The sequence below is a fragment of the Perca fluviatilis genome, chromosome 10, assembly GCF_010015445.1.
Source record: "Perca fluviatilis chromosome 10, GENO_Pfluv_1.0, whole genome shotgun sequence".
Taxonomy (NCBI): domain Eukaryota; kingdom Metazoa; phylum Chordata; class Actinopteri; order Perciformes; family Percidae; genus Perca; species Perca fluviatilis.
In genome coordinates, this window is record NC_053121.1 from 20178552 (window position 1) to 20190734 (window position 12183).

The 12183-nt window shown below is 39.4% G+C and overlaps 3 protein-coding genes across 8 annotated transcripts in view; all 3 read left to right on the forward strand.

The window, feature by feature from the left end:
- Positions 1-12183, forward strand: part of LOC120567189 (protocadherin alpha-C2-like) — a 153391-nt gene that overhangs the window by 75529 nt on the left and 65679 nt on the right. The gene's annotated exons all lie outside the window — the stretch shown is intronic.
- Positions 5046-7657, forward strand: LOC120567346 (protocadherin alpha-10-like). Its single transcript, XM_039814308.1, has 3 exons — positions 5046-6450; positions 6563-7194; positions 7637-7657. The coding sequence occupies exons 1-3, from the start codon at positions 5481-5483 to the stop codon at positions 7655-7657; spliced, it is 1623 nt and encodes a 540-aa protein (XP_039670242.1). The 5' UTR covers positions 5046-5480.
- LOC120567347 (protocadherin alpha-3-like) lies at positions 8058-11165 on the forward strand. The gene has a single exon (XM_039814310.1). The coding sequence runs from the start codon at positions 8574-8576 to the stop codon at positions 11163-11165; it is 2592 nt and encodes an 863-aa protein (XP_039670244.1). The 5' UTR covers positions 8058-8573.

A 12183-nucleotide genomic window follows, 5' to 3' on the forward strand; every position in this document is an offset into this window, starting at 1 on the left:
AGTGGGACGTATGAAGTTATGTCCACAACTACGAGGGTGAGTAACATAACTTAAGCAACGTAGCTAGCTAGCAGCTAGCATATGGCTTCTAGCATATAGCCTAGCTTGATGTCCAGAAACAAATATATGTTCTTTATTGTATAGCTAGCTAGATTGAACGACATATGACGGACAGTGTGTGTATATGTGATGACCCTACTTTGTATTTTTTCCTCGTTTGGTTAACCATGTTCCTGGGATTTGGCTAATTTCATGTTAGAGCCAGTAGTAAAACATAAACTGTAATATAACTGAAAGAACACAAGAAACTGGATTGTTTGTGTCAGTTTTTGCATCACTGTTGTTTGTTGTTCATCAGAATTTAGTCTTCATTCCTTCATATAACATTAGTTTGAAAATAGATTCATAGCAATCTGTATAAAACGTAATGTTAAGTTCAATTTTATCACTATAATTAAAACAGATCTAGAAATGATATGGTTTCTTATTTGCTCCTTAAATAGCAGTTATTTGTTTAATTGATACAAAGCAAACTGAACTGAAAAAACAAGTATTTTGTTTTACTTTCTTTTCATCCAGGTGGGGCTGAGGGGTTTGACCCCTGTTGATCTGTGTGTCATATCACCAACCCATGATAGCTAGAATTCACCCTGCTACTCCAGATCTACCTGCTGTACGGCTGGCTACAGACTACAACCATCTGCTCCAGATCTACCTACTGTACGGCTGGCTACAGACTACAACCATCTGTTCCAGATCTACCTACTGTATGGCTGGTTACAGACTACAACCATCTGCTCCAGATCTACCTACTGTACGGCTTGCTACAGACTACAACCATCTGCTCCAGATCTACCTACTGTATGACTGGCTACAGACTACAACCATCTGCAAGTTTTGTTTGTAGTGAACATCATCAACAGCTGCACTTAAAGTCTCTTGGGTTCATATGGGACTTGGTTGTTCTCCATACTGCATCAAACACTGTATTATTTTTTTGTGTTATATTAGTACAGACAACAGTAAGTATCATTACTTAATCACAGTATATATTATTCTGGTGTACACTGTTGACTTGACTCCATGCTATTGACTATACTTTAGCTTGCCACCTCAAAACTTTACCTTAATTGCTCTTGTATAGTTAATTTATCTTCTACTAGTTGTACATACCTCCTATTTAATTGAATTATTCTTAATTTGTGTTGCCATACCTGAATCATCCCTCTTGTGAACACTAGGCCTATCTTATCTTTATTCATAACCCTGCTCACAAACTCACCTGAACCTGGGTCATCTGTTTGCCAATATCAATGTTCCTGCTACAGTAAATCCTATAGGCAGCATTGTACTGCTTCACCGTAGTATGAACCATACACTTTTAAGGTTTTGTGTCAAATATTGTGCAATTTGTTATGAATTACTCATTGTTTTGACAAGGTAAATTAAAGCTATTTACCAAGTGTCAGCTCTGGTAAATTTAATTGTACTGGTTTTTTTTTATAAATGTTATGGAACATGAAAAACAATTTGCCTTGATCAGGGTTTTAATTTGTTGCAAATGTGAACATGGTTTTAATAATCTGTATCTTATTGCTCTGAAAAACTACAATGATTTAAGAAATAGCAGTGATACTTATCAACATTTATTGAATTGATTGAATATATGGACAGACATTACAGGCACCTATTCATGTCAACAGAGAAAACAATAATTTGTTCTCTCTTTTATCACTTTGATTATACGCTGATGGTGCAGAAAAGGGTGAAGTCCTTGTAGATCTCTGGCACTTTGAGGACAGACCGATCCAGGAACTCTCCACTGTTGTCTTTGTATAGTATGCTCCTATTAAAGACAGATTCATAGACATCAACACGTATTATATTAGGTGTACATAGCTTGCTTTAACATCATTACTATCTTACCTTACCTTCTCTGATTTGGTTTTGTGGACATCAGTAATTTTCTCTCCCAGGCCTGGTTGTGCACCCTGTGAATTTAAGCAAGAAACATAAGTGTATGTAACATGATTTTACTATTATATTATTATTATTTTTACAATTGCATTATTATCAGACTTGCCAACCTTCTTGGTTTGTGCTACTGCTGCCTGTCCTCTGCACACAGGTGAGTGATGTTCTGACTGGCACAGGTCCATGCACATAGTGCAGCTGTGATGCAGCTCAACGGGTACTTAAGTCACACCTGGAAGAAGAGAAACAAACCAACAAAATACTTGTTCTTTCTGCTCAGTTTGCTTTGTATTAATTTAAAAAATTACATTTAAGTTGCAAATAAAGCATATCATCTCTAGATCTGTTTTATTAGTGGTGAAATTGTACTTAACAGACTGGGTCCGTGTACTTTTTCGTTCATTTGATTTTCATTTCATAAACAGGTATTAAAAAACAAATGGTTATTTGATTTTCGTTTTAAATCATGGGGATCAGACCTCCGGTGCTGGGTCTAATATTCTAATATTAGCTGCTGCAGCTAGCTAGCAGCTAGCTACCAGCCCTGTGAGCTTGGTCCCCGCGGTTCGCTCCCCGGTGCTGACTGACTCTGGTCCGTCTGCAGAGCTGCGTTACCCGCTCTAGCTGACCTGGGAATCTACCGCGCTCGTGATTTATTCATATTTTATTTACTTTGCAGTGATATGCTATGCACTGATGTCAGGCAGGCTTGCTGCTGCTTTTAGTCTGAGCCTGTGAGATAACTAAACTTCCTTTGAATATAACGTGCATATAAATAGACGGAATAAATAAAAGTCCCCGGAAATAAATATAAGTAAAACATATGTATTTAGGCTATTGAACTATAATGACTAATGCCTATATATGTATTGCCTCATTTATGTATTTCATGTTCCATTTCATAGCCATATTTATTATGTAAAGGGGGCAAAAATGGACGATCAGTCGCTCAGGAAGTTATAGACTACAGTTTCCCTCAACAGCAGCCGGGACATTCTAACGCTTAACGTGAAAAAGCTTAACGTGGTAACTTAATGTACCTAAACAATGATCAATCAGATATCAATCAGTTATCAGTCACATAACGTCCATAATAATTGGACTTTGGGTTAGATTTTTTTGACAGTTTTCAGTGGTTATGAGGAGCAATATGAGAGAGAAATTTGGTAATCATTGATCATTGTTTAGGTACATTAAACCACCTCTATTTGTTTCTGGACATCAAGCTAGGCCATATGCTAGCTAGCTAGCTAGGTGCTTAAGTTATGTTACTCACCCTCGTAGTTGTGGACATAACTTCATACGTCCCACTTCAAAGCTTTCTCCCGTTTCCTGACGGGTGCAGGTGAAAGTGCGTCGACCATTCTGTGCACATTGTTGACATATACTTATAATAAAGCTATAAACGGCGCGGGGATATATAAACTTGGTTACAGTCAGGTTACAGTGCAGCCGCCCTCAACAGACGTTCTAAAGTAAAGTGAACGCACCCTCAACAGGGTTGGGATCATTTCATTGGTCAACACTACAGCTGGCATTCTATTGGTTGTTGACTTTTGATAGGGTTATAACACACAAAAAATCCAAGCGCGCAGGAGAAATCCGAGAGCAGAAACTTTGCAAGTGAGCAGAATCAGCCTGAGTGCGAGGAGAAGGTTCAAAGCTGAGAGCAGGAAATCTGTCCAAACAACAACATATCTGAGTCCAAGCAGAAAGTTTGAGTGCAAGCAGAGCAAATCCAAGCGCGAGCACAAACTTTGAGCACAAGCAGAGCAAATCCAAGCGCGAGCAGTGACTATTTGAGTGTGAGAGCAAGGTTTTGAGGGAAATTATTACAAAATCTGAACGTAATATCAGTGAGAAATGCTCTCAAATTGAAAGAATGCGCTCTTGATTAAAGATAGGAATATAACTCCATAATTTAGCCTACGTTGTTTTTTTTAAAGAGATGCTAGTTGCGTCAAGAAACCGTCATTACATTTACACGAACTCGAGTTTTTTTAATTAAAAATGTATATTAAGTGCAAAAAAAAATAGTAGTTTGTAGATTAATACTGTAGAATGTAGCCTGCTTGTCATTTGGATGGTTTTTAAATGTCAGTTGTTGTTTGGCTGCCGATTCGCCTTTTTGCAGTGGGTCGCTATCCTGCTGAACTCATTTTAACTTTTTAAACTTGCTTTCAATTTCCAGAACATTATGCAAAACTAAACCGTGTTGAAGTCCACAATGTTTAAATACATTGGCTTTGGCAATTACTGTTGAACACCATGTTACAGATTTCATAATTTATCTTCAAGAAAACCATTTTTATCTTCACTTTGCTCTTAAGTTTTAAAAAGGTCAATGTATGTCTGTATTTACCACAAAATAACCCACTGTCAGGGCTGTAAGGCTCTTGTTTGACATTTCAGTTAAGTTTTAAAAGATGCTGTATTCTAAGGAACACTTCAGCCATACAATGTTATTATCGTAATTTGTGGGCGGAATGTTCTTGTTTATTTTTTGACATTTAGATTTTTACAATCGATAAATGTTTAGGGAAATTTAAGAATGTTTACTACTTTACATTTATGTAGCACGTAGTTATGTCCACACGAGGACACTGTAGACCATCACATTTGGAAGATCTCTTTGGTAGCTAAGGGCTCCTCCCAGATTCAGCGGATGATGTTTCTGTGGGCTTTGTTACAAAGAGAGGTCGGACGACAAAGAACGGTTGTCTTGATGGTCGCGGACATGCCGACATTTTTTATTGGAATATAGCTTTCCTGATCTTGATCTCTTTGTTGTAACATATTGTCCAGATTTGCCTACATGTTCCTTCTCGATGTATGGAATAATGCATTTGCCGAGCAGAAGGAGCTCTGTGTGGATATGTCTCTTGATCGTGCTGCTGGATTGTTGCTGGGAAGCGGTGTCTGGGCAGCTCTCTTACTCCGTCTCAGAGGAGGTAAATCTGGGGACTGTTGTCGGAAATATCGCTAAAGATCTGAACATCAATGTCCAGGATTTGGAGTCCCGCTTGTTTCAGATCGTTGCAGGATCAAAGAGAAAATATCTCGAGGTAAACCTAAAGACTGGTGTCCTGTACGTTAATGAGAGAATAGATCGAGAGGAACTCTGCGGCGATGAACCAAAATGTTCGCTCAGTGTAGAAGCAGTTATTAACAACCCTTTAAAACTGTACCGGATTGAAATAATAATTTTAGATGTGAATGATAATTCCCCGTCATTCCTCAGCACGTCGCAGATAATTAACATTAGTGAGAATACAGCAGTAGGGGCTAAATTCCCCTTGCAAAGAGCTCACGATGCAGATGTCGGTAAAAATACTGTAAATAGCTACAAGCTTAGCCAAAATGAACACTTCTCTCTCGCTACACATAAAGGAGAGAGTGTTACCGCCGAATTACTGCTTCAGAAAGTTTTAGACAGAGAAAAACAGTCTGTGATCCGACTCATACTGACTGCCATTGATGGAGGGACTCCTGCTAAATCTGGCAGTATGACTATAATAGTAAATGTATTGGACATTAATGATAACCCCCCTGTATTCAGCCAAACTCTCTATAAAGCCCGTATGTATGAGAACGCTAAGATAGGAACATCGATAATAACATTAAATGCTACCGATTTGGATGCAGGCCCAAATGGACAGGTATTGTACTCCTTTAGTAAAATAGACCGTGTGACCAAAACTGACCTGTTTGCTATCGATGAAAAAACTGGGACTGTAACAAATAAAAATAATATAGACTTTGAAGAGAATAATGCTTTTGAGATTAGAGTACAAGCCAGTGATGGAGCTTCCTCACCGATGACATCACATGCCAAATTATTGATTGAAGTTTTAGACGTCAATGACAATGCCCCTGAAATTTCAGTTACTTCACTGTTGAACACCGTGAAGGAGGATGCGTCTGTTGGCACCGCCATTGCACTTGTTTCAGTATTTGATAAAGACGGAGGTAAAAATGGGATGATGAACTGTAAAATTTCCAATCATGTTCCTTTTAAATTGGAGTCCAATTATAAGAATTACTACTCGTTGGTGGTGGACGGTCCTCTTGACAGAGAGAGCGCATCTCAATACAATATCACCATCACTGCGACTGATGAGGGCAGCCCACCTCTCTCCAGCACGAGCGTTATTAATGTGCACGTCTCAGATGTGAATGATAATACACCTATATTCACAGAAAACGTAATCAATGTCTATGTGAAAGAAAACAGTCCAGTAGGAGCAGTTTTAAAAAAGGTTTCAGCAATTGATGCAGACATCGATCAAAACGGTCAGGTGAGCTATTCATTTTTACAAAGTAACAGTAACTCATTGCCACTCTCGACTATGGTAAACATCAACTCAGAGACTGGAGATATAGTCAGCCTGCAGTCGTTTAACTACGAGGAGTTAAAAACGTTTCAGTTTAAAAGTTCAGGCCACAGACTCTGGTGTTCCCCCGCTCAGCAGCAACGTGACTGTGAACGTTTTAATTCTGGATGTAAATGACAATAATCCAACAATTCTCGCGCCCTATTCTGAGCACGGCTCCGTTAACAGTGAGAGCATCCCCTATTCTGCTGAAGCGGGATACTTTGTGGCAAAGATCAGGGCTGTAGACGCAGACTCTGGATACAATGCGCTGCTTTCTTATCACCTGTCTGAGCCCAAAGGAAACAACCTCTTCCGGATCGGAACCAGCACCGGAGAAATCAGGACTAAGAGGAGAATGAGTGACAATGACCTGAAAACTCACCCCTTGGTGGTGTTGGTTTCTGATAACGGAGAACCCTCCCTGTCAGCTACTGTGTCTATTGATGTGGTGGTGGTTGAAAGCACAGCTGACATCCAGACTCAGTTCAGACACGTGCCCATAAAGGAGGAGAGCTTCTCTGATTTAAACCTGTATCTGCTGATCGCCATCGTGTCGGTGTCAGTGATCTTTCTGCTGAGTCTCATCAGTTTAATAGCTGTCAGATGCCACAGGACAGACGGCAGTTTCAGCAGGTACAGCGCCCCAATGATCACCACCCACCCTGACGGGAGCTGGTCTTACTCTAAATCTACTCAGCAGTATGACGTGTGTTTCAGCTCAGACACGCTGAAGAGTGACGTAGTGGTTTTCCCCGCACAGTTTCCGCCTGTAGATGCTGAGCTCATCAGTATTAACGGAGGAGACACTTTTACCAGAACTCAGACTTTACCTAACACAGACAAGGTAAGAAAATTGGCATTAACTACGTCTTATTATTGCCCTTCATTTAGGTTGATATTCAACAGTGAAATTATAATTGTTACAATAATTAAGGGCTTTGTGCAACAACAAGCTTTTATTGGAATATATTTAAAGTTTGAGTTAGTAGTCATTGAGGTTGGTGTCTTATGTTGATCTAGGTCTGCTCTTCAGATGTTGTTGAATCCCCCCCCTCTTTTAGCTGCTAACTCTGCATTTACATTTGTATGCTGCTGTCCGTGGTGCTGAACACACATTTCTGAATGTGTTCTGCCTGCTATCCCTATGGCATATGGAAAATACACTGAATATAAATATAGCCATGTTTAATTGTGCAGTATATTTGCAGGCGTACATGTTAATGTTAAGAATAGAGTGTGAAAAGGAAGCGGTACTAAATACATGATTTTATCTTATTCTCTAACAGTCATCTGGATCTTTGCAATAACTTATTTTCCTGTTACAATTTCCAGTGCGTGGTCAACAAAATGTCAGCCCATGACTATTCACTCAAAATATGTCAAGTCAGTGCTTGTTTGACATGTTTATTTCTTTATATATATATATATATATATATATATATATATATATATATATATATATATATATATATATATATATATATATATATGTGTGTGTGTGTGTGTGTTCGTTGAAGAGCGACTTGCAAATCATTTGTAATACCTGTTCCGACAGAAATGGGAATCCTTTACTTCCATATGTAACTTCAGGTTTTCTACTGCCAATACAAATATTTCGCCTATTATGATGCAAAAAAAATTTTTTATTGAGTTTTGTCCGAAAAACGTCAATTCCTCTATTTTAAGTTTAAATATAGCCTATGGTTGACCGTTGTCAGACGTGCAGTCTTAATGTCGGCGTTGAATATCCGTTGAAAGTATTTGAAATTTCCATAATTTAATATATCAATAACACAGCAAATTGTTTACCACAAGGATTGTAAATCTGCATTCAATGGTGCTGTAAAAAGTGTAAGACTGTCCATGTACTTCAAAACACATTGCGTGTTTTTAATATATCCAAATCCTTACAATTACTTAAAGTGCCGTTTGTAATTAAGTGGTTGTCCAGCATTTCTCATAGAGGAAGGGTATTTTATAGTTGTTTATAACGTCTGCTGTTAATCAAAGTTACCACACAGTGACGCTATAGACCGTAACACAGAAATGCCGAGGCTCCTCCCAGAGTAAAAACGGAATGACTGTGGATTTTCATCACAAAGAGACACGGGAAGAGAAGGGAGGGCATAATGGAGTCTCCGTCTTTAAGAATAAAAACATAGAAATAGTGTTGACTAAAATATTGTCACATCTCATCAGTCCACGGTAGAAACTCCATTGTGGATGTATGCTTTGTTTGTTTTTTTCGGTGGAATGATGCCTTCTCCGAGTAGCAGGAGGTCTATTGTTACATATCTGGTGCTGGTGCTGTTGGATTGTTTCTGGGAAGCGGCTTCTGTGCAGCTCTCATACTCCGTCTCAGAGGAGGTAAAACCGGGGACTAATGTCGGAAACATCGCCAAGGATCTAAACCTCAATGTGCAGGATTTGGAGTCCCGTTTGTTTCAGGTTGTTCCAGGATCTAAGAGGAAATACTTCGAGGTAAACCTAAAGACCGGATTTCTGTATGTCAATGAGAGGATAGACCGAGAGGAGCTTTGTGCAGATGAACCCAAATGCACTGTTAGCGTAGAGGCAGTTATAAACAACCCATTAAAGCTTTACCGCGTAGAGATAGAAATTAAAGATGTGAATGACCATTCTCCGTCTTTTAACACCAAATCACAAATACTGGACATTGCAGAGAACACCTTGCCTGGATTTAGATTCGCGTTATCGGAGGCAAGCGATGCTGATGTGGGTAAAAACGGTGTTAGCGGGTATAAGCTCAGTCCAAACGAATACTTCAATCTTGCTACACACAAAAGAGGGGAGAGCATATCTCCAGAGTTAGTGCTGCAGAAAGCCCTAGACCGTGAGAAAAAGCCACATATACAGCTCATGTTAACTGCGGTAGACGGGGGAACGCCACCAAATTCAGGTTCATCAGAAATTGAAATAAATGTACTAGATACTAATGATAACGCACCAATGTTCAGCAGCACTCTTTATAAAGTTAAAACGTTTGAAAATATCCCGATTGGTACAGCGGTCTTCACCTTAAATGCGACCGACGCAGATGAAGGCACAAACAGTGAAATTGTATATTCTCTTCGTAGTAAGGATCAGGACCATATTTTGGATATTTTCAAAATTGACCCTGAAACGGGGATCATTTCAGTAAAAGGCAAAATCGATTATGAGGAAAGAAAAGCATTTGAGATCCGAGCAGAGGCAAGGGACAAAGGCCAGCCTCCGATGTCTGCTCATACTAAAGTGCTGGTAGAAGTAATTGATGTAAATGACAACGCTCCTGACATCACTGTGACGTCACTGCTTAACACAGTGAACGAGGATGCTGATGTAGGTACTGCCATTGCACTTGTATCCGTTCTAGACAGAGACAGTGGTACAAACGGTGAGGTGAAGTGTGAGATCTTAAATACTGTCCCGTTCAAATTGGACACGAATTACAAAAACTATTACTCGTTAGTGGTTGACGGACATTTAGACAGAGAGGTAACCCCTCAGTACAATGTAACGATTTCAGCTACCGATGAAGGGAGTCCTCCTCTTTCGAACATCAGTGTTATTACTGTTTATGTTTCTGATGTTAATGACAATGCCCCATGTTTTCCAGAACATGAAATAAACATTTACGTAAAAGAAAACAGCAAAGTAGGAAGAGTTATTAAAACAGTGACTGCAATTGATGCTGACGTCAGCAACAACGGTCAGGTTAGCTACTCATTTTTAGACAGTAATAGTAAATCTCTGCCCCTCCCCACAATGGTAAACATAAACTCAGAGACTGGAGATATAGTCAGCCTGCAGTCTTTTAACTACGAGGAGTTAAAAACGTTTCAGTTTAAAGTTCAGGCCACAGACTCTGGTGTTCCTCCGCTCAGCAGCAACGTGACTGTGAACGTTTTAATCCTGGATGAAAATGACAATAATCCAACAATTCTGGCGCCCTATTCTGAGCACGGCTCCGTTAACAGTGAGAGCATCCCCTATTCTGCTGAAGCGGGATACTTTGTGGCAAAGATCAGGGCTGTAGACGCAGACTCTGGATACAATGCGCTGCTTTCTTATCACCTGTCTGAGCCCAAAGGAAACAACCTCTTCCGGATCGGAACCAGCACCGGAGAAATCAGGACTAAGAGGAGAATGAGTGACAATGACCTGAAAACTCACCCCTTGGTGGTGTTGGTTTCTGATAACGGAGAACCCTCCCTGTCAGCTACTGTGTCTATTGATGTGGTGGTGGTTGAAAGCACAGCTGACATCCAGACTCAGTTCAGACACGTGCCCATAAAGGAGGAGAGCTTCTCTGATTTAAACCTGTATCTGCTGATCGCCATCGTGTCGGTGTCAGTGATCTTTCTGCTGAGTCTCATCAGTTTAATAGCTGTCAGATGCCACAGGACAGACGGCAGTTTCAGCAGGTACAGCGCCCCAATGATCACCCACACACCTGACGGGAGCTGGTCTTACTCTAAATCTACTCAGCAGTATGACGTGTGTTTCAGCTCAGACACGCTGAAGAGTGACGTAGTGGTTTTCCCCGCACAGTTTCCGCCTGTAGATGCTGAGCTCATCAGTATTAACGGAGGAGACACTTTTACCAGAACTCAGACTTTACCTAACACAGACAAGGTAAGAACATTGGCATTAACTACGTCTTATTATTGCCCTTCATTTAGGTTGATATTCAACAGTGAAATTATAATTGTTACAATAATTAAGGGCTTTGTGCAACAACAAGCTTTTATTGGAATATATTTAAAGTTTGAGTTAGTAGTCATTGAGGGTTGGTGTCTTATGTTGATCTAGGTCTGCTCTTCAGATGTTGTTGAATCCCCCTTTTCTTTTAGCTGCTAACTCTGCATTTACATTTGTATGCTGCTGTCCGTGGTGCTGAACACACATTTCTGAATGTGTTCTGCCTGCTATCCCTATGGCATATGGAAAATACAACTAAATATAAACAGCCGTATGTTTATTTGCAGTATATTTGCAGGCGTACATGTTAATGTTAAGAATAGAGTGTGAAAAGGAAGCGGTACTAAATACATGATTTTATCTTATTCTCTAACAGTCATCTGGATCTTTGCAATAACTTATTTTCCTGTTACAATTTCCAGTGCGTGGTCAACAAAATGTCAGCCCATGACTATTCACTCAAAATATGTCAAGTCAGTGCTTGTTTGACATGTTTATTTCTTTATATATATATATATATATATATATATATATATATATATATACACACAATTGTTGAAGAGCGACTTGCAAATCATTTGTAATACCCGTTCCGACAGAAATGGGAATGCTTTACTTCCATATATAACTTCAGGTTTTCTACTGCCAATACAAATATTTCGCCTATTATGATGCAAATTGTTTTTTCATTTATTGAGTTATGTCCGAAAAACGTCAATTCCTCTATTTTAAGTTTAAATATAGCCTATTGTTGACTGTTGTCAGACGTGCAGTCTTAATGTCGGCGTTGAATATCCGTTGAAAGTATTTGAAATTTCCATAATTTAATATATCAATAACACAGCAAATTGTTTACCACAAGGATTGTAAATCTGCATTCAATGGTGCTGTAAAAAGTGTAAGACTGTCCATGTACTTCGAAACACATTGCGTGTTTTTAATATATCCAAATCCTTACAATTACTTAAAGTGCCGTTTGTAATTAAGTGGTTGTCCAGCATTTCTCATAGAGGAAGGGTATTTTATAGTTGTTTATAACGTCTGCTGTTAATCAAAGTTACCACACAGTGACGCTATAGACCGTAACACAGAAATGCCGAGGCTCCTCCCAGAGTAAAAACGGAATGAC

Coding starts and splice junctions, on each gene's coding strand:
- LOC120567346 (XM_039814308.1), top strand. CDS start 5,481: ATGACTATAATAGTAAATGTATTGGACATTAATGATAACCCCCCTGTA. Junction 6,451..6,562: donor TTCCCCCGCTCAGCAGCAAC/GTGACTGTGAAC, acceptor ATTCTGCTGAAG/CGGGATACTTTGTGGCAAAG. Junction 7,195..7,636: donor CTTTACCTAACACAGACAAG/GTAAGAAAATTG, acceptor ATTCTCTAACAG/TCATCTGGATCTTTGCAATA.
- LOC120567347 (XM_039814310.1), top strand. CDS start 8,574: ATGTATGCTTTGTTTGTTTTTTTCGGTGGAATGATGCCTTCTCCGAGT.